The sequence below is a fragment of the Apteryx mantelli genome, chromosome 7 (genome assembly GCF_036417845.1).
Source record: "Apteryx mantelli isolate bAptMan1 chromosome 7, bAptMan1.hap1, whole genome shotgun sequence".
Lineage (NCBI taxonomy): Eukaryota > Metazoa > Chordata > Aves > Apterygiformes > Apterygidae > Apteryx > Apteryx mantelli.
Window position 1 is genome coordinate 30,388,758 of NC_089984.1, and position 22,781 is coordinate 30,411,538.

The 22,781-nt window shown below is 43.2% G+C and overlaps 1 protein-coding gene across 1 annotated transcript in view; it reads left to right on the forward strand.

The window, feature by feature from the left end:
- The window catches only part of CNNM2 (cyclin and CBS domain divalent metal cation transport mediator 2), a 129,488-nt gene that overhangs the window by 100,969 nt on the left and 5,738 nt on the right, over positions 1–22,781 (forward strand). The window contains exons 2-7 of the mRNA XM_013954983.2: positions 3,807–3,950; positions 10,053–10,190; positions 12,304–12,473; positions 15,422–15,515; positions 18,220–18,285; positions 22,219–22,403. Coding sequence (XP_013810437.2) covers positions 3,807–3,950; positions 10,053–10,190; positions 12,304–12,473; positions 15,422–15,515; positions 18,220–18,285; positions 22,219–22,403 — 797 coding nt within the window. The remainder of the gene's footprint in view (positions 1–3,806; positions 3,951–10,052; positions 10,191–12,303; positions 12,474–15,421; positions 15,516–18,219; positions 18,286–22,218; positions 22,404–22,781) is intronic.

Sequence of the window (22,781 nt, forward strand, 5' to 3'; positions counted from 1 at the left end):
TGCCTTTATCATCAGATATGTTAGTGCTGCAGAGCTGCGGGCTTGCTAAATCTCACTCTACTGACACTTAAAATGGGTGATAAAATAAAGATTAATGTCAGAGATGTATTGTGGTTACAGACCGTTGCCAGAAAACCAGTGAAGTATAGAAATTATTTATATATTTTCCATGCATACTTGTTCTCTTCATTTAATTTGTGTTCTGCCCTCAAAGCCCTGGTGGTAATATAGACAGTCCAGATTTCCTTACCTGGACATTTATCCTGTTCAGATCCTTTTGGAATATGTATCTTATGCCCTTAGCGGCAGCAGATGCAGTTGAAACTTGTCTCTGGATAAAAACGAATAGCAAATACCAGTGGCCTGGTAAAATCTTTGTATAAAGCTGTAGCTAATTTCTATTTAAAATACTTGGAGGAATTGTTATTTACTCTCAGGCCGCTTTTAAAGTTGGGCACATGCTGTGTTGTGCTCTTTTATGATGTATAAAGAAGTCTTTACGCTCCTCTGGATTTTCCTTTAGCCTTTTCCTCCTTGATTGCTTCCATGCTTGCAGGGTATATTTTTGCAGTCATTTATAGAGCAGTTAAAACCAGGCTGTCCTGAGAGGGCAGCCAGCCCGTGAGTGTGTGTTCCTCTCACCTCTGTCACCAGCACTGGTGCTTGTCCCGCTCTATGGTGACTTTTGTCAAACCTCTGGATCTGGATGAAAATTAACTTACAAAGACCCAATAAATGTAGTTTTCAGATGGATCAGCTCTCTGGTCTGGCTGATCGTGTGATGTCATGAGCATTGGAGGACAAGGCTTGGGGAGCAAAAGGCAGCCTCGTAGAGGCAGCCTGATTAGATTGGCTCAAAGTCATCTGACCCCACAGCCTTGGTTTTCAGTCCAGCAAAGTGATGAGTTCATGAAAGTCAGGAATATGAAAACTTGACAATCAAGAGGGAAAGAGGGTAGTGTTAGCCTGGATTTGGATAGTATGTATTTGTGGCAGATAAACACTCTGCAAAGTATTATTTTAATAATGAAGATAGATCTGAAAATTGATGCTACCCACCAAGACATTCATTGACATTTGACACTAGAGGAGACAAGTTTCAATACTCTTAAGACATTGGATGATAAGCGAAGACAATAAAAATCAGAGATTTTGACAAAACCAGACAAACTTTTCTAGCCTTCTTTTCCACTGTAGAAAGTGCAAAATGTCCAAACCCATCCTTAACTAATTCCTTATCAGTTCATGTTTAAGACAAAAAGTTGCATAAAAGAGCAACAGTTGGTACGAACTTTCTGAAGCTGGTCTCACCACATTAAATACCTTTCATTAGACTTAACAGTCTTAACAGTATAGTTAAGTGCTGTTGAGTAGAACAGAGTCTTGCAGATGCTAAAGTGGGGAGAGTGTTCTACAGTCCAAAAATTTTTAATGATCCTAAAGTCTTGGTCAGGGCTGGACCCCAATGGGAAGGCTGTGTAAATGGTTTGGTGGATGAGAGTCACGCACGCTTTCTGTGGTATTACAGCCCTTCAGCTCCTTCCCAGACTCTTTTCCATAAATCTATCCCATTGCTTGCAGATGTGCCTGCTACCTCCTAGGACTCTGTTGCTAGTAAAGGGCTGTTCTTTTTGTGCAAAACGTAAAATTACATCAAGTAGTTCAGCCTTATGGTGGGAAATTCAGAAGTGGAGGAAAAGACTGGAAATTGGTCATTTTGATCAAAGCTGTAATGCTGAGTTAATATAGTACTGTTGTTTGTTGTTTGAGGAAGGCCGCTTTTTTTATTTTACCTGCTTGTATGGATCTGAGTACTCTTACCATGTACTAATGAATGAGTATGGTGATCCTCAGGAACCAGCATCTGAATGAAAATGAGCTACTCTGCTCCATTATAGAAATAGTTCCTGAGGGAGTTATGCCTTTTGACTTGAAAGCAAATACACTAATATCAGAGCAAACACCAGGAGTCAATTACAGTATTTTGTTTTGTCCATGTGACCTTTTTTGTGCCACAGTTTGTTCTTGAACATCATTACATTGAATGGATGTAATTGGACTAAGGTATTATAGGGGAACTGCAATGATAATAACACCTCGATCTTCCGTCTTTCTACCAACTCACCTTTCTTTGTTTTTTTAATGCTGTCCACTGAGCAGTAAAAAGAGCTGGAAGTCTCTCAAGGAATGTAAGGAAATAAAAACTGGTACAGTGAGAGACTTTCAGTACAATATGAGTGTCGATCCTTTAAAATCACAAATCATCTTTCTAATAATTCACTGTAGAATAAGGTCTCTTCAAGATAAGACTCAGCAGTGCTGTGGAGTTGGTATTTAAAGTATGTCCATCTGCATCTAAACGAGTAGCTCCAAGACAATCAGATTATGCAGTAGTTACTTTGGTGAGAATATCGCCTAAGTGGAATGGAAACTTCATTTTGAGTCTAATATTAGACCCTGCTTTGGAAAATTCCTTTTAAATGATCACAAGCTGGGAATAGCAAAAGAATTTAACTTTCGACAGACAGCATTCACCAAGAATTTGTTTTTAACTGCTTATGTTGGGTCCCTGGGAAAGCAGATGTGAAAATCTTACCAAAGTGAATTGACTTGACCTGATGCAATGTTTATATCAGTAGTTGATAAGTTTTCCTCCCTAGTCTAATTTGTTCAGGATATTTTCATTCTTTGAGCATGAGCAAGTCTGGGTTGGAATACTTTGAATGCTTGCTGGTCTAATAATCTGAATCTTAAAGCATGCAGACATTATTGCCTATAAAGGGGCTTAAGCAAAGTTGAGCTATTTTGGTTATCTTCCACAGATGGGGACAAGTATCAGTTTTTGAAACTAACACAGAAGAACGTGAGAGAATATTGCTTAACTCCTAATGTCTCACAAAGCATGTTGAAATCTGCCATATTTATGCCTCAAAATGCCACTTGCATTTGGTGAACTCTATGGATGCAGAGATCAATGTGTCTCTTTACACAGCTTTACAAAAAACTGACTTTCAATGGCAGCTATGGAAACTGGCTACCACGGATGTCAAAGTGGATTCAAAGGGTCATGATATTCTCGTTATTCCTGTAGTAGAAAGGACTTCAGGAGTTATAAAATACACTGTGAACGATGTGCAGCTTAGGGATCTTTAGAGCCACTAGTACATCTCATCATAGCTTTTCTCTTTGTTAAACAGACACTGTCTCTTTGAATATTTTAATTGATTAATTCCTAAGTAAGCCCCCTTCTATATAGAGTGTGTCTAAATAAATTGTTTTTGCAGCAGGGAGGAGGAAAAGAGCAACTCATGGATCAGGTTGACCTCTTCTCCCCTAGCTCTATCCTGTCCGCATGCTTCTGAGGTTTGGCAGCATCTGTTGATGCTGTTGTTTCCAAGTTTGAGAAGAAAATGCACGGGAGCTCCCTGCAAAGGAGGACTCCAACCTGACCTTCTCATGCTGATGCATGAGACAAGAAGAGAAACAAACATCAACGAAATAATATAATGAATTTGATGCTAGGGTGACAGTTTCACTGGAGAAAGAAATTACGAAGAGACCATCAGCGTTTTTGACTATTCTCTTTTAGTGTGTTAGGTGGATTTATGTGATCCAGGAATGAGGTTTTCTGATAGAAATCAGATTACAATTTTAAGCACTGTAAAACTTTGCCTCTTCTGTTGTATGAGGCCTGAAACCAACTTCTCTGTCTTTTGATTTATACCTGCGTGTCCATAATTCTGCTATAACTTCTGATCTTTTAGGAATTTCTAAAATGTCTGAATTGCTAATCTGTCTCCTTGCAGGCAAGTCTCACCTGGCTATAGTACAAAGAGTAAACAATGAAGGAGAAGGGGATCCTTTTTATGAAGTCCTGGGAATTGTCACTTTAGAAGATGTGATTGAAGAGATCATCAAATCAGAAATTCTGGATGAAACAGATCTATACAGTGAGTAGAAATATTTGCACTTTATTTATATATTTGAGAGGGAAGATTCCATCTAGCAGCATCTGTGTCTAACAGCTTTGTTTTGAGAGATGCAAGATGCTGATTTAAAATCTAAAGGGTCGAATGACCTACAAATCCCTCAGATGGTCACAGTAACTTCTGTTTTTACAGCATGGGCGCCTCACCCCTTTATGCGATGTTAATATAGAAACAGGGCAGCTTTATTTGACTCTTCCATCTAGAAGATTTACATTTGCAACATTCTGATCTTTTCTGCTAGCTGTTCTCCACCACAGTGTTTTATTAGTGTTCAGGACCTCCCACATTTTCGCCTATCCTCTTTCCACCTCGAGGCCTGTAGTGTGTGTACTGTACTTTAGTAAGAAGACAGGCAGATTATCATGCCTCCGGGAAGGGGAATGGAGTCTATTTAGAGCCTGTCTCTGTCTCTTACTCGAAGCATGAGAAGGGAAAGGCTTCTTCAAGGCTGCAAATCAGTGTCCTGAATGACTCCTCCTTTTACCACTCTGTACAGCTCCTTTCTTCCTTAGTGTTAATATGTGTTGAGGAAGATGATGTTACCGGTAGAACATTACTTGGGACTTGAGAGATCCAGACTCTTTTCTTTGCCACTTTAGAGTTTCTCTGATCTTTGACCAGTTACCTAAGGTGTCTTTGCTACTGTTTCCATCGGCACAATCTGGCATGTGCATGTTGGACTTCCTTTCCATCATTCCCCATGCGTCTTATCTATACTTTGTTCTCTTGCAAGCAGATGCTATTTCTTACTATATGTTTGTGTAGTACATAGCACAAGGATGTCTCCAGGTTTTATCATCATACAGATAATCATTTAAAATATCTTTAATGCTGTTTAGATGTTCTTTGCTCTCTCTTTGTTTTCCTGTGGAAGGGATCTGAACACTTCTACAAGATCTTTTCCATACCAACATGAGCATCTATCTGCCCTCCAAGCCAAATGAACTCTTTCTACCATGGGGCAGACATACTTCCACCACTTTTCTTAATAGAGTGTTATTCTCTGAACTACTTTCAGTAGCTGATCAGTATTTTACTGGCATTTATGTGCCCAAAGTTTCATGTAAAACCCAGTTTTATGCTACACTAAATAGTCTAATTACTATCCAAATCACAGAACTGCAGTTGCTATCAGTGTTTCTATTTGTTCATACTTTCACAAATGAATTGTTAGGCTAATCAGTTATGACATAATGCTTTTGCAGGGTGAATTCGCGCTTTCTTTTATAATCTGAAAAGATCCTGTCTTTGTCTTGTCTCTTCTGAGAGATATCCATGTTCCTACAACTGAAAATAATTGTATATGCTTTTCACTGCTGTTTTTCTTTGTTTGTTTACTAAAAGAAACCGCATGGGTCATGCTATAGTTGGTACTGCAGGAAAAAGAGGTTAGACTATTAATAGCATGTTAGAGGGCAAGGAAATGAGAACTTAATTTTACTATCTGAAGACTTCCTAGATTAACAAAATAGAGCTGGTGAACATGAGTTCATTTGAAACTGTCCTTCCTTGGAAGGCTTTATTATTGAAAATTCATGGGTCAGAATAGGAGGGAAATTTAACTTCCTATGCTTCCTGGATGATGCAGGAAATTTTGACGGGTGGCTCCTGTTGTGTATCATTAAGATGATCTTCTGGTCTCCTTATGAAGCACTAGAATTCATCCCACTGTTCAAATTGAAGGAAACTATGGAGGTAGGGGAGAGAGGAGAAATGCACAAAGAAGCTGAGAGGTTCACAGAAAATGTGGCATGTTTTGTATTTGAGCAGCTTGGGATGCTGTAACCATTTCGGATTGGTATAGTGATAGGAACACGCTTTCGCTTTACTGAAAGTAGCTTCTTGTCCACAGTATGTTAAGCTGCTACTTTTTGTTGTTGATATGTGTCAGTGCTAGTAACCCCACCTAGAATTTGAGTTCTCCGATACTGTCCGTTGTAAGACCATGCTAGCTTGCTGACAACTTTGCCGAATTGGAAAGTTTGGGGCTGATTTGCTCTGCGCTAGATGTTCACTTAAAAGTAGAGCTTGGGACAAATTTTGGCAGCGTTATTATGCTTTTGTTCTGAAGTTTTAAAAATCTTTTATTGTGGTTTGATGGAAACGTGAAATTAGCTGAAATGGCTACCTTGCTATTGGAGATGTGCCTTTCTGCCATTACCATGAAAATCCATTTGAATGCTTATGGTGGAAGCGATTGTAACAAGAAGGGGCTTGCTGAAGCTCTGCAGCTAAGTTCCTCAAGGGTTGTGTAGCTGACAGGCAGGCAGTATTATTTTGACTGCTCTAGTCTGCTATGCCTTATGGCTTGTAGAGATGTTGCTGAGAAGTTGAGGGCAAGAGAAGCTGGTTAATATCTCTGACATGTGAGCATGTGGTTGGGCAAAGTACTTCTGAGCACGTGGTTCCATGTTGGGGAAGCGGATGGCGTGGAGAAAAAAGGTTTCTGTCGTGACACAGGCAGGCTCTGACAACATTTCAGTCAGTGTCAGGAAGAAGATCTGTCACTGTGTTTGGGTCTGGGTATTGGAAAGTTGGAGCATTTTTTCGTGGCAGGGTTGAGGCACTGCAGGAGTCTGTCCCTGCACTCCCAGGTCCCTAGCAGTGGTGGGAGGACGTTTCTCAACCTTCTCGGAGGCCCAAGAGTGGAAGCTGCATGTCTTGTATTGGTCTTGGTGGAGACCATGGACTCCATTTCACAGACATGGAGTCACCATCCTGACCCAGGTTTGATTGGCAGCCCGTCTTATTTAGCACTTTCTAATTGAAGGTGAGTTTAATTGTTCCCTCTCTTAGTGCGACTGGAATGCTGCTGTCATGCACACACACACACAGCTTCAGGGAGCTTTCGCCCCACATAAATCCTGGCCTTATCTACAAACGAAATATCTAAACGCTCCCCCTGTGCACATGGTCCATACGTTTCAGGTAAACAGCCTGGTGCTGAGTGCCGCTATATACCTCTCACTGCATTTTTACATCCTTACCTGCACTGTGTTCGGTAGTTTGTCGCAGCTAATACAAGCCTTGGCAAGCAGATGTTGTAGGATCGTGCTGTGCCAGTCCGTGGGGCGCACGAGTTGTTAAGAGCTGCAGTGCTGCAGCTGCGATAGCTTTGGACTAATCATTTTTTAGCCTTGGCCATTTGCTTCCCCCAGGGGAAGACCACATCTTACCCTAGCATTCCCTATCTCCAAACAGCTGTCAAAACAGGTATGTTAAAAATATATGTGCTATTAAACGCTATGCAACTTCTCCCATTTAAACTACAGAGCTACAGAAATAAACAGTGTTTGCCCTAGTAAGTATTTTCACTGGTCATCCAGTGAAAGAGTAAGAACATAGAAAAGGCTGTGCAGCACTGATTTGTCTGGCAAGACCTACAGGTACTGGCAGAGCGTGTACAGCAGGGGAGCAGAGCTTTCTGTAGTTAGAGTCTAATCTTTAGACATACTAAGATTGCCACCACCCTTTAGAAAGTGATATCTTTACCCCGTTGGCGGTTGCAACTGTGGACTTGGCTAAAGTTCTGCGTTCTAGCACTGGTAGGCTGCAGGATCTGCATCCTTCCAGAAAGCTATTTTAGGCTGCTTTAGAGCTTAAAGTTTAGTCGTGCTGACTTTCTGTCAGTTGCCAAAACACATGTGATGCACAGGGCAACCTGTTTTTTCCAGCTAGAGACAAAAAGAAAACTAGCATAACTAGCTTAGTTAGTTGTTAAACTTTTCTTTTAACATGAAAAAAACCCACAGGCTTTAGAAGAACTGTGCAGTGTATGGGGCATAGATTGTCATCCTGGGGGCCTGCATCATTTGGGGAAAGAGGGCGAAGGAGCCATGGAGTGCGTTCTGAGCAGAGGTAGAGAGCAAGCCCCTCACGTCCACCTCTGACTGCCTAAACCAGACAGTGAGGTAGTGAGTATGGGTACAGGGTCAGTGAATCTAGTCCACTGGGGACTGTACTTTCTTTTCTTGGAGCATCTGATGGAAGCAATCCCAAGCAGTAGCTTGTCTCTGTCCTTGCTGTTTCATTGTTGTATGGTCCTGATGTGTCAGAGCAAGCTACAGTTCTGTTGGATGAGATATTTTTGTCCTTGTTCTCATCTGGAGTGCACTGAGGGTGTCTACCCTGGTTAATACAGGTTGTAAAGAGAAGAGGACAGAAATAAAACAAGGACCTTCCCAGAGTGTTGTCCAGGCACACGTGCGTATGTACCTCAGCCTGTCTTCCAGCCCAACTGAAGGGTGCTCTGAGGTCTGAACTCTTCTCTTGGACCCCCTCCTCTTGAGATCTCTCCTCTGCCCATGAGCAGACAGTCAGCCTTGCTGCCTTTGATTTGTAGGAAAAGTCTAAATATTTCCAGAACCTACTGAAGAGAACTACAGTACTTGTTGACATCTCACCAAAAGTTACACTGAGGGCATCCTTCATGCTGCCCGTTGTTCATGTTGCAGAACCAAACAGCATCACAGTGCTCTGCTCACAAGCAGAGATTTCTTAAGCATGCCAGGATGACTTAAATGCCGAGGTCTCCATCTCACTTACCTTAGAAAGAATAGACAGAAAATAACTGGTACAGATTCAATTTCTTTTATCACCATCCTTGGTTCCTGCATCTTATAAGAAGCTAGGAAGTTGCCTGAATAGCAAAGAACAATTAAGACCATTCCTTACAAAACTAAGCCAAGGTACAGGCTTTACGCCATATGGCTCTGCTTGCACTGCGTAACATTCTTCTTGGGAGAGGGTTTTTGGATAAGTTGCTGAGGGAACAGTAGGAGGAACTGAAATCCTCGATCATTTGTTTAAGAACCTGTGTGTCCTACCTTGATGACTCTGCTGCAGGCAAAAAGATTTAAGGTGTTCCTCCAAGGTCTGGTGCTAATCCTGTGTTCAGGTACCAGAAGTGCAGTGTGAAGCCTGCAGTGGTACAACTCATTCACGGGAGAAATAGCAAACTCCTTTACTGTCCCACTGAAGAGACTGTTTCCCACCCCAGGGACAAAACTTGTACGTCTGGTGATTCTGCATCCCTGAAGAGAGCAATGACAGAGCTTCCCGAGAGCTGGCATCTCTGCCACAGTATGCATAAAAAACAGCATTCTCTGAGTTTTTTAGAAAAAGCACACATTCTTTTCTTCTTACTCCCCACTAACTTGATATAAGAGGTAGGACCTAACAAGAGCTTCTGGGAGACTTTTCTTCCCTTCACCCTTCTATTATTTTTCTTATTATTATCTTTTCCTGCAAGTATAGGTAAGGGCTGTCTCAGTCTTACCTATCACTAAGTCATCCTTTTCCATCTTAACTATCCCTTTGGGTAGTTTCTCATCCATCTGTTGGAAGAGAAACTCAAGTCCCTGATGCAGCCCAGACCCTGGATGAAGTACTGCTAGGGTAAGAGGCTTCTGGTTCCAAATAAGAAAAAGGGCATGGGTTGTCATTTTTCTTCTCTGTGTGCTTGGGGGCAGGTCTGTCTCTTTGCTGGACTTGTGCTGCTCACAGAATGACCTTCAAAAATCTAGAATAGGTATATTGCTACCGCTACAGTCCTGCTGTCAAGTCTGTGGTGATCCTGGAGGGGAGGCTTGTCATCTCTGCATACACAGCCCAAAATTTAGTAACAGCAGCTACCTGGGAATAAGGAGTGCATGTGAAAATGGTAGTTTTCACAGATACTCTTGTGGGACAGTATCTCTCTATTTTAGTAGCGCTGAGCAGGACTCTTCCCCCTTCCTCCACATATGTGCACACATTATGTCTGATATGCAGAGCCCGGACTGCCGTTAGATGTTTGCAAGCAGATATTTCCTCCCATTGAAGTGATAGGGACTATGGGTGCCAGGATCTGCAAAACAGGGGCTCACGGCGAGATGAGCCCGCGGTACAGGTCACTGGTTATTTCTCTTTTATAATGTGCATCAGTGAGCAGGTTTTGCATGTGCTGCAGAGGGGTCTGTCTGCACAGTTTGTCCTGGCTGTCTACATCCAGCGCCGTTCACATGGACCCTATTCTAACAGAACTCGCTTCCTTCCTTTCTTTTCCCACCCTCCCTTCCCCAGCTGATAACAAGACGAAAAAGAAAGTAGCCCATCGGGACAGGAAGCAGGACTTCTCTGCCTTCAAACAGACAGACAGCGAGATGAAGGTTAAAATATCACCGCAGCTCCTCCTGGCAATGCACCGTTTCCTGGCAACAGGCAAGTGTGACTTATCTGTTTTGTGATCGTGCCAGAGCCTCGAAGGCAGTTTGTCAGCAAAGGCCGGCGAGGTGGGTTGGGACAGTGTAGGCGGGAAGGGAGGCTGGGTTGTGGGGTGACAAATAATGCCACTTTTGTGTTTTTCTTTTTAAATTCTCTCCTCTCCTGTGTTCAGTGTCGGCATGAACCCTCTGAGACATTTACCAGGGGTGGACCAGTAACTTTAAATTGGTCTGAAAGGTAAGGATGAATGCCAAGTGCCGCACTGCATGTCTAGAGTCCGTCAGATTAACGACTAGCAAGTACACCCCATTAGGAAGAGATCAGGGAACAAACCAAAGAGGACTCGGTACCACTGGCCAGCTGACTTTAATTCCACTCAGGCGCCTCATCCAGAAAGAGATGCTGGACTTTTTGCAGGAAAGCATAAACTTGTTCCGTGAGACTTTTTTGACTTGAAATGAAAAACTCTGCTGACACATTTAATACAGACTACACAGGTGGTTGGACTGTAATTTAAAAAATGGATTTCTTGCTGGCTTGTATGACCTCCATTGATGGCTTCAGGTTTCGGAGGACAGTTGTCTCCATCCCAGATCACCTTGATGCTTAGCCCTTGGGTGGACAGTCTGGCAGAGAGGCCAGGGCCTGAATGGTTTCTTGCAGCTGACATTGCCTTTCGTCGTAGAATTGGTCCCTTCACCTCAGAGATAAGACCTGTTAATGGGAGAGCTTGTGGAAAACATACCTTCCTATTGCTTACGCTGTCTCTCTTTGATACATAAAGACTTTTCACATGCAGGCCTTTCAGATGGGCATCTTCACTGCTGTGTTCAACATACACTCATGGGTTGCAAATGATAAAGCTGTTTTCTCGAGCTTGCCAGCTCAAGTTGGAAATTAGTACTTCCCCTCCTCTAAGATGCAGTAACTGTCAGCCTAGATGCACCTAGTCTGTCTTCATGCTTTGTTTTGCCTCTGTGACTTAAGAGACACATGTACCTGATGGCTTGTCATATCTCAGCTGAGGGGCAGTAATTCCTTAAAAGGCTCGGACTCCTGCTGCTTATGTGCATGTGAGCATGTCCTTGGTGAAAGGAAGCAGTTCAACAGGAAGACTCGGATATAACAGCAAGCAAAACTTTGTTCATGTTGTTGTACAAGACTTCGTGGAGTTCCCTAAACACCTTCTCAACAGACATAGTCTTATAGTACTGCCGTTCTACTTGTTTTGTGAATGAAAGAACTGTGTAGTTTAAATCCGGGTCTGGCTATGAAGCCGCTACTAAATAAGTTGAATGCTACAATTTTGTTTTCTCCATTCTAAATTAAGAATAGTATCTCTAGCAGATGAAAGGTCCAGGTTCATTAAAGGTCCAGTTCCGAAATGAGGTATTAGGAAACCTTATCAATTTGCATGTTTAAATCTCGACATCTCTGGCCTAACTCTCCCACACAAAGATGAGCTTTTTCACTTCAGACAGCTCCTATTGGGAACACTGATTACTGCAGAGCAAGAGAATAGGGGATGTGTTGTGTGTGGCAGGTATTAATCCCACATGGTTTGGACTGACCTGCACTGTCTCTCACTTTGAGTAACTCTTCCCATATGAGCGATGGCAGCCTGAATGAGGTCTTTGATTTATGTAGAGTGTCTATCTAGAGCAACTTTTTAGGCCCCAAACAGTGATTTTTTTTTTGAAACGAGTGCTATGCATAAGTTACCATTAATACTCTTTGGGGAAGAAAAAAAATATTCAAAGGTTCTCTGTGCCCCACCTGTAATACTGTTCCATTTACAACTCTCCAGTGAGCCTATACAACTGTGACTCTGAACTCTCAAGTGGGCAAGACTGCCTTTTTTTTTTCCCCTTTCAGAGGAAGAAATGATTCTTGGTTGTTTTCAAAAGTACTTCTGTAATTAAGGTTGGGGTGTTCCTGTTTTTTTTCCCCCCATACAAATCTAAGAGTCTCGAAAGACAGGAAGCCTGCAATTCCATAATGGATCTATCTGCATCTGTGTTTCTTTTATAAGCAAATGCTTATTAATGAGTATGACTAACTTCTTGCCAGGCATCTGAAGTGTAATGCCAAGTTGTATCTTGTGTTGTAGAAGTAGAAGCCTTTGGTCCATCCCAGATGTCAGAGAAGATCCTTCTCAGGCTGCTAAAACATCCCAACGTCATCCAGGAGCTGAAATACGATGAGAAGAACAAGAAAGCCCCAGAATACTACCTCTACCAGCGAAACAAGCCTGTTGACTACTTTGTTCTCATTTTACAGGTCAGACATGTGGTTATGTAGATATGTGCAACATCATCTCCTGACATCTCCCTCTCTATATGTATTCTAGCTGTTGAGTTTTGTCTTCTTTCAAACATGGGAATGGAGCTATGGCTCCTGGGAGCCATTCCTGCCTCCTTCATGATCTTGCTAACCTTGAACAGCTCATTCAACTGCTTTCAGTTTAATCTGCTGTGAAGGGTAGACAACACTTCCCACTTCCGATCATCTCTTGAAAGTCACTTATGCTCTAGGTATTACTAGGATAGGCAATGCAAAGGAATCTCTGTGCACAGCTGGCGTTGCTCGGAAATCGCACGTGCACAGAACGTAATGGTCCTCACAGGAGTTTGGCCGGGATACTTTCGCTAATGCATTTTTTCCTTTTGCGAAAGGAGGCATGGGGAGTTTGACAGTTTGGCAAGATCTTATTTTTCTGTGCAGTTGTGCAGTCTGTACCTTTGGTATTGTGGGAAGTGCAGGTTTCGGTGAGGGCACTGCGCCATCTACTGAACCGCTGCCACCTCCCTCGGCAGCCCCTGCCGTTCCCCGGGCGCCCTGCCATCCACGCACTGGCCCCGGCCTGAGCTCATTGCATTTGAGTGATTTTTAGAGTGCAGCCCTAGGTGGTGTGGAAGGACTGTTTTCTATTTGTTTGCTACAGGAATGCTTTCAGTGCTTTTGTGCAGGAGTAGTCCTTTAAGGGAAATTTTGCTGGACATATTTTATGTTTCTAGCCTGGATAGACTGGAAAAAAAAATAGCTGAAGTTATAACACAGTACTTGAAATCTTCCTTAACATGACCTTAAAAATTAAAAAAGAAAAATGGAAGGAAGCTTTTTGTTTTTAAATGCCATCAGTGATAAATAATATAGCAAGCACCAAAATATGACATTGTGGATTCAACTTACTGCTTTTTTAAAAAGGATTGTTTTTTGAAGTGTTCTGGGAGCCACTGGTAGCTCTTTAACTGCCCTTCCTTACATGCTGAATTTTTGCAGCCTGGAATACTCCAGAGGCAAGATAATACTCCTGAATGAAGTAATGCTGCAAAGATATAAATGAAGGACATGTATGATGCAAAAGAACAGTCAGTAATGAATAAATTTGTGATTAGCAAAAACAATGTGCTAGTGCATTTGCATTTGGAAAAGTGAGTCTTGCAGTAGGTACATACTGTAAAAATGGTAACAAATTTGGTTCTGCAAGATCCAAAGGGGATAAAAACTCCGCTTTTGTTACTTAAACAACCTGGTTTGGGGATTTATTCTGTCACCTGGCGACACCAGAATATCTTCACAGTAAGAGCATACCAGAACACAAGTAAATAGGTTTTCTACGCATTAAATTTACCAATTTAATCTTTGGAATCGAGGCTCTATTCTTATGGCTAATTACTAGTTTGTAGGTTTTTAGCTACTAACTTCAGAGTGACTGTACATGAAAATCAAAGCTTCACGTGTGTATGTATTTTGAAGACCTGATCTCAACTGGCGAACACTAACGATAAGTAGGTTGAGAGCCCTGTCTACAACCAGTCTTTGGTGACCAAAATAGTACCTTTTGGAAGGCTTATAATGAACAAATAAGCTACTTATTTGTGTTGTGGAGTGAAATTGGTTTTAAAAGGGATTATATGAAGTGATTGCCTGCGATAGCAGGAAAGTGGATTTGTGAGCTAGACACTCTGTTCCTGTTAGGTAGCTTTTGTGAGCTTTTCCTCATCTGGGACAGTCAGACGAACTGGCTTGGTTTCAAGTCTCTTCCAGGTTGATTTAATTTTCATGTTTTTCTGCCTGAGTACAGTACTGTAAAGTTAAAGGCATGGTTAGTCATTTTAAATAGCTTTTACTACCACAAACGCATAGAAAGAAAATCTACCTTTTGTACTCATTTTGACCTGACTCTGTCCATTTGATGGTCAGTCTAATCAGTACACACGGGACCGGCAGCCTGTCTCTGCTTTCCAGCCTAGCCAGAGAGAAAGCATTGCAGGTAATTATGTGGTTTGGCTAAAATCCCAACCTTTCTGTCCTTCAACCTGAATGTTGCATGCAATTTCTTTCTGCGGTAGTGTACTGCAACGCTCAGTGCAGTACCAGTAAGGACGGAAATGAAAGCCAGGTCCCACTGAGAAGCCAATTATTTTTGTCTACTTGTATACCAAAGCAACTGGGATGTTTACAGCTACGTTTGATAAAGTAGTTTATCTTCTAGATTCCTTTGTATGATATTATTACATGATGTTAAATATTTGCCTCAGCCCACATCCGAAATGGCTGCATTTGCATGGTAGCGTGGTTTTGTACAGCTTGGGAAGCACTGGAAGGTCCTTCTAGACAAGACTCTGCACAGGAGCAGGATGGGCTCCAGGCTGTGGCATCCGGAAAACTGCTAGAAACCAGAAAAACCAAAGTAGTCCTGAGACTGCTCCTTCAGGAATAAAGACTTTGTTTCCAGGGGAATCTCATCGGTGAAAGCAGACAAGCTCCTTGCGCGTTGTCTCCCATCGCCGTTTCCGGTGTTTGTGCTAAAGGGGCCTTCGTGTGAACATGAGCCGCGGCTCAGAGCGCATAGGTGTCTCCAGACCCCAGGCGACTGTGGTACATAGAAGCTTGCTGTGATATTGGGGGCAGTATTTGTTCCCTGGCTTGAGGGGAAGCAGCCTGGCAGCACACGGAGCGGGGCAGTAGTGCCGTGCAGAGCTGCTGTGGCAGCCCCGCTCCTCTGCAGGGACTTGCACCGGCCGGGGTAATCCCAAGGCTAGAATAGCTCAGGGAACAGGAGTTTTGCACTCTCCCTTTTCAGGCACTGTTACAAGCTGCAGGGACCGTGACGCCACCTCAGTAACATCAGGTGAAACTAGCTTTCAGGGCTCAAGTCAGGTCTCGTGCCTCTAGACCTATGGTCCCGTTTAATTGCCGCTCTCTCTCCTTTTCCTTGACAGGGGAAAGTGGAAGTGGAGGCTGGGAAAGAGGGGATGAAGTTTGAAGCTGGTGCTTTTTCCTACTATGGGGTGATGGCCCTGACAGCATCGCCAGGTATGTTCTCTGACCGTCTGCCTCCGGATCGCCCTCGCGCACCAGCCCGCCTGCCGGGGCGAGCGCGGCGGAGGTAGGCCCTGCGGGGCCAATGTAAACGATTCCTCCTCGCCAGGGAAATGGCCAGCCCGGCGTCACGTCCCCGGCAGGGGCCGAGGCCGGTGGCGGTGCTAACGCTGAAACCTGAGCAGCTCGCACAGGTTCGCCAGCTCGCAAGCTCCAGGCGGATGCAAACACTGGCCTTAGCGAGTGATGCATTTGGTATGGGATGACAGCAGCGCACTAGGGATTGAATTAAGGGAAATAAGTAATTAGTAGCAGGGGGACATCTAGTGGTGTAAAACACAAACAACCTGTTAGTTTGGATACGGTTTATTTTGCCATTGTTTCTAAAGCCATCTTGAGCGAACGAGAGCAGCAGCGCAAAGAAAAAAGAGCGCTCCTGCCAGGCTGCGCAGAGACGTAACCGAGAAATCGGCACGGAGCAGAGCTTGTGGCCAAGCCCGAGAGGGCAGCAAATTCCCCGTGCACGAGCAGTAGTGTCCCAAGCCACCGCCTCGCAGATACGCGCTGGAGGATACTTGAGAATCGGCCAAGCATACGCTTCAGTAGGCTCCTTAGCTGCTCTGGTCCTTCGTAGCTGTGTCACCTCAAGCTGTGGTTTTGTCCTGTCCCACACGCCAAGCGGTGCTGGGCTAGCGGTGCTTTAACAAGCTTCCTCTGAGAAAGCTCCGTGTGCTGCAGGCAGCGGCACTAGTGAGCCGGTGGGTGACACGGGCGGCCAGCGTGGTGCGTCCGCCTGCCCTCCCTGTGGTGCTGGCTGATGTATTTTCGTGCTGGTAGTGTTGCCTTTTCGATCGCCAAGATCTTGATGTTAACTGGGAACCCGCAGTCCCGGTCAGGAGAGCTGGGGCGTCAGCGCTGGCAGTGGCAGTCTGCTCACCTGAAGTCGCCTATTCAGCTCCCAGGAGAGGAGTTTGTCATGCCAAAATCCACTTCTCCTGTGGCAGAGGCACAGCAGCTCTTAGGTTTCACTTGGGAGGCAGCTTGTTTTACCAGGAGGTTAATGAGTGCTCCTTTATGTGTGTGTACATATTTATATGTACATTTGTGAATGGCTTGTGGTACCTTTGGAATGAGAATTATTTTGTAAATGAGTTATGAACACAGCTTTGTTAGAGTAAACTCTGCAAACAGAAGCAGTTCTCCTGGCTGCCAGAGGTACAGCTGGTCGGTTCAGTGCTGCCCTTTTCCTGAGCCTCTGCTGGATCTCTGTTAGGAGCTCCTGCCTAAAGACGAGCCTAGTTATTCCATGAGTCTGCGCTTCAGTGAGGTTCGTCTTGGTTGCACCTTTGGAAGTTTGGCAGATTTGGAAGTGTGCAGACTGCTGGGAGGATTTTACCTGTGCAGTAGCCGTGGTACCTGTGATGAACCATATGTAACACGCGTGTGCGTACCAGTGTATCATACCCTGGCTGTTCTCCTGGCTTCGAAGCTCAGCTTTTGCAGCACGGGCCAGTCGCAGAGCTGGGTGGAGCACGATCACTTCACTCCTACGTGACCTCCTCTTGGAAATCATTTGTGGCTTCTCTTTTTGCCAGCACTGTTCATTTTGAATGTTTTAGTGTTCCCTTTTTTTTTTTTTTTCCTTGTGTTGCGAACCATCCCTGCAACCCTGCCGGTTGCCCCCAGCCCTGTGAGATCAAGTGATCGCCCCTTCGCCTGTGTCTGCCCTGAAACCCATCTTGGATTTTGTCAAGTCAAACTTAAGCATAGGCACTATTTTAAATTAATTTCTGCTAACCCTGGATTTGTCTCCCTGCAGTTGGTTGGTTTTTACCAGTAGCTAGCCCTTCATTTTGCTTGCTTTTCCCCCAGATTTCGGAGGGTTTGTTCTATGATGTCTTACAGCATCCTGAAATTTCTGTTAGGATGAGCTCATAAAAATGAAGTAATTCTTTTTGCTCTGGGTAGACATGAAAGCTCAGTTAAAGTATAAACCTTCGCAGAACACGGGAAAACTCCTGTTCTTCCCTGGCTCCTAATTAGACTTTATGTGCCTCCTCTCCCCACTGAAGTCAGTAACAGGAGATTAAAGCATAATTTGGAGGAAAAAATAAGAAAAAGAAATCAGTAAAGCTTTTTTCTTTAACTACAGCTAGGGAGGGATTTACAGTAATAATTAGCAGTCCTGTAACCATTCTGACAGGGATGAGCTTTGAAAATCACAACCTCACTTGATGGCGTACTGAAAACCTGATGAACTATGAAGTCTCCTTTGGTTTTGTTTCTACTTTTATTTTACTCCTATTAGGAATTGCACCTATAAAAGCTTTCTGGCTTGTTTTAACTGTTTGCCTTCCAGGCTGGAATGGGCACCACTGCTCCTTTCAAACTATTTTAAAAACGTGTAGAGCTTGATAGACCGTTCTGTGCTGGATGACCACTCAAATTAGCAAGTGAAAATTGTTCACTTCACTGGGTAATTCTGCAGGCTTGTTTTTTTTTTTTTTTTTTTGATTTATTCCTAAAACTGTTCAATTGTCTTTTTGTTTGTTTGTTTTTTAACCCTTTACTTTTCCACAGTTGATTTGCACTTTTGGTTTTAGTTCTTCAGTGTGTGAACTGGCTCCTTCCCCTGTCAAGTGTGGATAGCTGCCGCCTTTCTGGTCGTGATCTCATCCTTTTTCTCTCCCTCTTCTAGTTCCCTTGTCCCTGTCTCGTACCTTTGTTGTCAGCAGAACAGAGTTGTTAGCAGCAGGTTCTCCAGGTAAATCCGCATGCTTCTATTTTCACCATTCTTGTGACTGCCCTGATGCCATAAAAAGTCAGTCGCAGTCTGTATTTATCTGACCCCTTTGCTCGTTAGGGAGAAGTCCAGCACAGCATTTTGCCTCACAGGTAGGTATCCTGAACTTTTATTTATGACTAACTGGTAGCAACGTGAGAGTCGTCAAAATGGAAAGAACTAAAAACATGTTTAAGAGAATGTATATGGTAATGTGCACTTGTTCTTGGTTCGCATATGTATGCTGGTGAAATAGTAGGAGGGGAGATTTTAAAGGAAGATATCCTCCCCCAAGCTGAGGTCAAAAAGTTCTTAAAATTTTCTGAAGAAAATGCATTTAGCAGAAGTGAATGTCTGCTGCTAAACTGCCATGAAAGAAGAACTTGTTTCATAAAAGACTTATATTTAAAAAGGTGTTAAATTCTACCACTTATATGAAGTCTGATCATTTCAAATGCTCGAAAGCTTTGAATTTTTTTTCAATGAGGTTAATGCCATGGACCTGCACAGTGATTTACAGAGGGGACAGATCTGCAATGGAATATGCAAGAAGATGTGGGAGCTCCTGGGGGGGTTTTGGCTCCATGTTTTGCTTAAGACATTTTCTGCTGAACAATTGAGTTGATTGACATAAAAAGTCGCTTTAGAGGGATAACGCCAAGGAGAGAACAAATTGGGCCAAAATGAGCTCCAAGATGTGGCTGAACGGTTAGAAATTGGGAAGGGTCAAGAACTGAGCTTTGCAGACACTGTGCATGCACAGTGTGGTTGAGAAAAATGGAAACCACTCAAGAAAGTATACAGGAACAGGAACAGCAGAAGCCTAAAATAGTTTGGGCCACACTGAACATATTTCTTCCTTTTGAAGTTATCGTTTTCAGATGAACGTGTCTTCCCGGACCTAAAAACAAATAAGATAATTAGATGCATATTTAAGTGAAACAACGCCTAAACATTAGTACATATTGTACATTTCAAAACCTTTCACCATCTGCTGCCTGTATTTTTCCCTCTCTTCCTTTTTCAATTTTGAAAATGTATTTCACCATCAGTCCTTAAACTGGTCTCATGCACATTCCAACCAAACTACAGGTTGTTGCCCTGCAGGGGATTTTTTTCATGCCCTGTTAAAGTTTCCTGCTGCTAAACTTGAAAGAAGGGGGAGAAATTTAATCTTTCTTTAATTAAAGTATCTGATGGCTTTCTTTTAAACTCAGCAGCTTTGATTATCTTTTTTAGCCTGATTCTTTCATTTTGCCAGGTCCTTTTTTTTTCCCTTTCCTTTCTACAGAGGAAGTGTACACCTTGCACATGCAAATTGTTTCCAACATAAATGCCAAGCATATTTTCCTAGCTTTTTTTTTTTTTCCCTCAACCCCCCAAAAATCAAGTATGGAAAGTAATAATGGGGAGAATATCTTATTTGAAAGAAACTGATATAGTAACCCTGGTCACCATGGCAGTGGCTGCAGTAGGTGAACATCAGCTTGCATGTGGTACCAGGTTTGATGAAACTTGGACCTTCTGCTGGGTCCTTCTAAAAAGGACCCTGCTGTTTAACCTGAAATACATAACTTGGTTGTATTGATGTTTGCCTTGTGGTTTGTGCTCTTTATCCCCTGTATAGGAAGTTGAAGACTGGGTTGGGAAGATGCGGGTAGAAAAGATCTGTCCAGATCTGAGCAGACCTGCTAGGGGACTGGCAGGGCACTGTTCTGCCAACATGGACCTGCCTGGTTTTCTTTCTGCCTTCTGCTCTTTCTGCATCCTCCCTCCTTCAGTAACTTTCTTCTCCCTCCCTGACTTGTACATAGGTCAAGAAGTGATGTCCTTTCCCTCTGGTTTTCTGTTGTCATATTCTTTTGTTCTGTCTTTTCATTCCATCTGTCCCTTGCTTTCTTTAGCAGGCTTTGCCATGTTGCTCTCTGTCCTTCTTTGTTTTTATTAGTAATGTACTGTAGGACCCCTGGTGAAGAGAGAGGGCAGATCCGAGTCAGGAGAATGTAAAGCTGTTTCAGATGGAAATCTTTATCCCAAACAGCAGCAATGCTTGTCTCGCAGAGCTGTATTTTGTGTATGCAGGTGGGAAAGACAGTGCAAATTCATTCAGTCTTCACACTTATTTGTTCTCCAGCATCTCTGCTTGTGAGCCTGTTTCAAGCCCCGTGGGCAGGTAGAGGTTTGGTTCCTGGCAGCAGCTCTTGCAGCCTGCTGTGGCTTTCCAGATGGCTAGTTGGTATCGAGGGGGAACGTTGCAGAGCTCCGAGTGCTTGCGTCTAAGCCCGTACTTGGTGTTACCAGAGGGACTTGCACTAATTCCTCACAGTGTAGAAATGCCAGAAAATTTGCCAGGTTGTCAGAACCTGTATCTTTCCACTTGCGCCTCTTTTTTTTTTTTTTTTTTTTTTTTTTTTTTTTTTTAGAAATTGAAGGAAAGAAGACATCAGATGTGTTTTAAGTGGGAAATAAAAAGTAGGGCAATTCTGTCATGCATCTGGAAGCATCTAAATGTTAAGATAACAAAAGGCTGGATGTAGATCCGGCTGTATCCCTTTGGCAAGGAACAGTTATGTTTATAGTGATTAAGTGACAAGGGTAGGGTTGAATTTTGGGAGGTTGGGTTTTTTTTGACCTAAGTTTCTATATCAAAAAGTCACCAAAAAAGAAGTTGAAAAGCTTACAAGGATAATGTTGCTGACTTGCACAAAGAGGCTTCGTATCTAAAGATTATATGAAAATGATCTTGCAGTTGAGAATGTGTATCACACAGTGAGTAGTACAGCTTACATTGAGTTTCAGTATGAGCTGGACGAACGAAATTTAACTGCAGCAACGTCCAAAAATTCACCAGCCCCAAAGACAGTTCTTTGACTGGTATGTGCTTTATGTGCATCCAAGAGAAGCCCATCTGTAGAAAGGCTTGGGGTCTCTTTTAGGATGCATTTCTGCCTGCCCTCCTGTCCTTCTGGGTCACTGTGTGGGCAGAAGCTAGGGATGCAAAATGTTTGTGGCTTGCTGAAAGCACGTTTACGTTAGAAGAACTGTGGCCAGTCACTCCTCTGGATAGCTGCAGGATTGCAGTTGGTAAGTGAAACTCTGCAGTGCTAGCAGGCCAGTGATGGAAAATGGTGTCTCTAGTTTTATTCCTTTATTGTCCATATCTCTCCTGGACACACATTTTTCTCTGTAGCATGGGCTGTTTTCTCTGTTTCGCTGGCTGGCATGTACCAAGTGGTGCTTGCTCACCTCCCTTGAGCTTTCCATCCTTCAAGTTGCAAGCGCTGACAGGTACTAGAGGAAACATTATTGAAATAATTATCATGTGGACTGCGCAAGGGACACGTTGGTCCATTGAGGACTCTGTCACTCACCATTCTTATGCTTTTGTAAATGTGTCTGGTCTAATCCAGAAGGCAAGGTAGTAGATATAGGTACCAGATGGAATAAAATGTATAATGAGGATAAAGGTTAGCTGGGACTGACTGTGTGGATGGAAGGTCTGGTACTGGTGGTACGATTATAAATCATTAAGAAGAAGAAATCTCTTAAGCATGGTCTGACAGTCAAGAGCTCCTGTTAGAAAGCCTTGGGAAGTTACCTTTCTCTGGCAATTACCATGCAGCAGCTGAAACGCTGCGACCAACTGTGCACTGTGCGCAGTGCTTCGTCCGTTGCAGTACAAATAAAAACAGGTGTCTTTAAACTATACTCAGTGATGTCAGCTCCCGGCTCTGGATTCAAAATGTGCTTTTCTCAGGGTAATTTGGTTGTTGAGCTGCATGTCTTGTTATAAGTAGATTAAGTATTTACAGATCTTCTGTGTTACATCATGATTTATTTTATCCCTTTGAAACTGATGACTTTAAATGTTTTCTGCTTAATTTAAGAATTCTCTCCCTCTTGCCCGTTTCTCAGCTGAAAACAAGTCTCCACCTCGGCCCTGTGGCTTGAATCACTCAGACTCTTTAAACCGAAGTGATCGCATTGATGCAGTGACGCCAACGTTAGGGAGCAGCAACAACCAACTGAATGCGTCTTTCCTCCAAGTGTATGTCCCGGACTACTCAGTGAAAGCACTCACAGACATTCAGTTTGTCAAGGTAGGAAAAGAGCTGGTAAGGCCCTGCTGAAAAGCTGGGCTTAAACATCAGGAGGGAGAGCCTGGGGAAGGGAGATTTCTGTAGACTGCTCTATAGCACTATGAGTAGATAGCATTATGAAGGCAGCAGCCCATTTTAAAATCACTTTAAATTAGTTTTTCCAAATATCTGCTGTCGATTGGTTTCTGTCTTCCCTGTTCCTCTCCTTTAGGACTGAAAGTAGATTGATCACATAAGCTCCTGGATTCCAGGTCCTCCAAAGAAAATTTATAGAAAACATCCTTTCTGTGCTTTTAGTCATGAGAGACATGTCCTTGTGAAGTCCTTGGAGCCATCCAAAATGGAAACCTTTCATTAGCTGACAGTGTCATTTCCTAA